Consider the following 520-nt stretch of genomic DNA (forward strand, 5'->3'; position numbering starts at 1 on the left):
CGCCCGCGCTCCCGCTGCTGGGCGCGCTCGTGCTGCTGGGCTTCGCCCTGACCAACCTGCGCGCGGCGGCGTTCGGGCAGCTGCCGCACCAGGTGGCCGCGCCGCGCGAGGAGGAGGCCACCGCACCGGCGAACCCCCTGCAGGTGAGCGCCCCTCACCGCTGCATCTGCCGCCCCACCAAGCCAAAACAAGCTAATGCCAGCAAACGGGAACAAACGCTATGCCGCGCGCCCCACAGCGCGTCCGCGCAGCGGGCTGCGTCAGGCGCAGCCGGCGCTCGACGCGCGCGCCCGCCCCAACCAATCTCTGCAGGTGTTGGGCGCGCGCGTCGTGGCGCCCCTGCTGGCGGCGGCGGGGCTGGTGCTCTTTGTGGTGAAGAATGGCAGGCACCTGGTGGACGCCCCGCAGCTCTGCCCGCAGCTCGCAAACACCGTCGCCGCCGCCGCCGCGGCGGCGGCCAAGAAGGCGGCGTGAGCCGCGCGGAAAGCGCGGCGAGGCGCAGCGAGGCGCGGGCCGGCGG

The 520-nt window shown here is 75.4% G+C and overlaps 1 protein-coding gene across 1 annotated transcript; it reads left to right on the forward strand.

Annotated features, from left to right (window-relative positions):
* Positions 1-312: 312 nt before the first annotated feature.
* On the forward strand, positions 313-474 carry MNEG_4458 (hypothetical protein; the record flags this gene model as incomplete). The annotated part of the gene is made up of 1 exon (XM_014047061.1): positions 313-474. A coding segment is annotated over one exon (162 nt), but the record flags the coding sequence as incomplete, so codon positions are not given.
* Between the last annotated feature and the right edge of the window lie 46 nt (positions 475-520).

Source organism: Monoraphidium neglectum (genome assembly GCF_000611645.1).
Source record: "Monoraphidium neglectum strain SAG 48.87 unplaced genomic scaffold scaffold00620, whole genome shotgun sequence".
In the NCBI taxonomy this organism is placed as follows: domain Eukaryota; kingdom Viridiplantae; phylum Chlorophyta; class Chlorophyceae; order Sphaeropleales; family Selenastraceae; genus Monoraphidium; species Monoraphidium neglectum.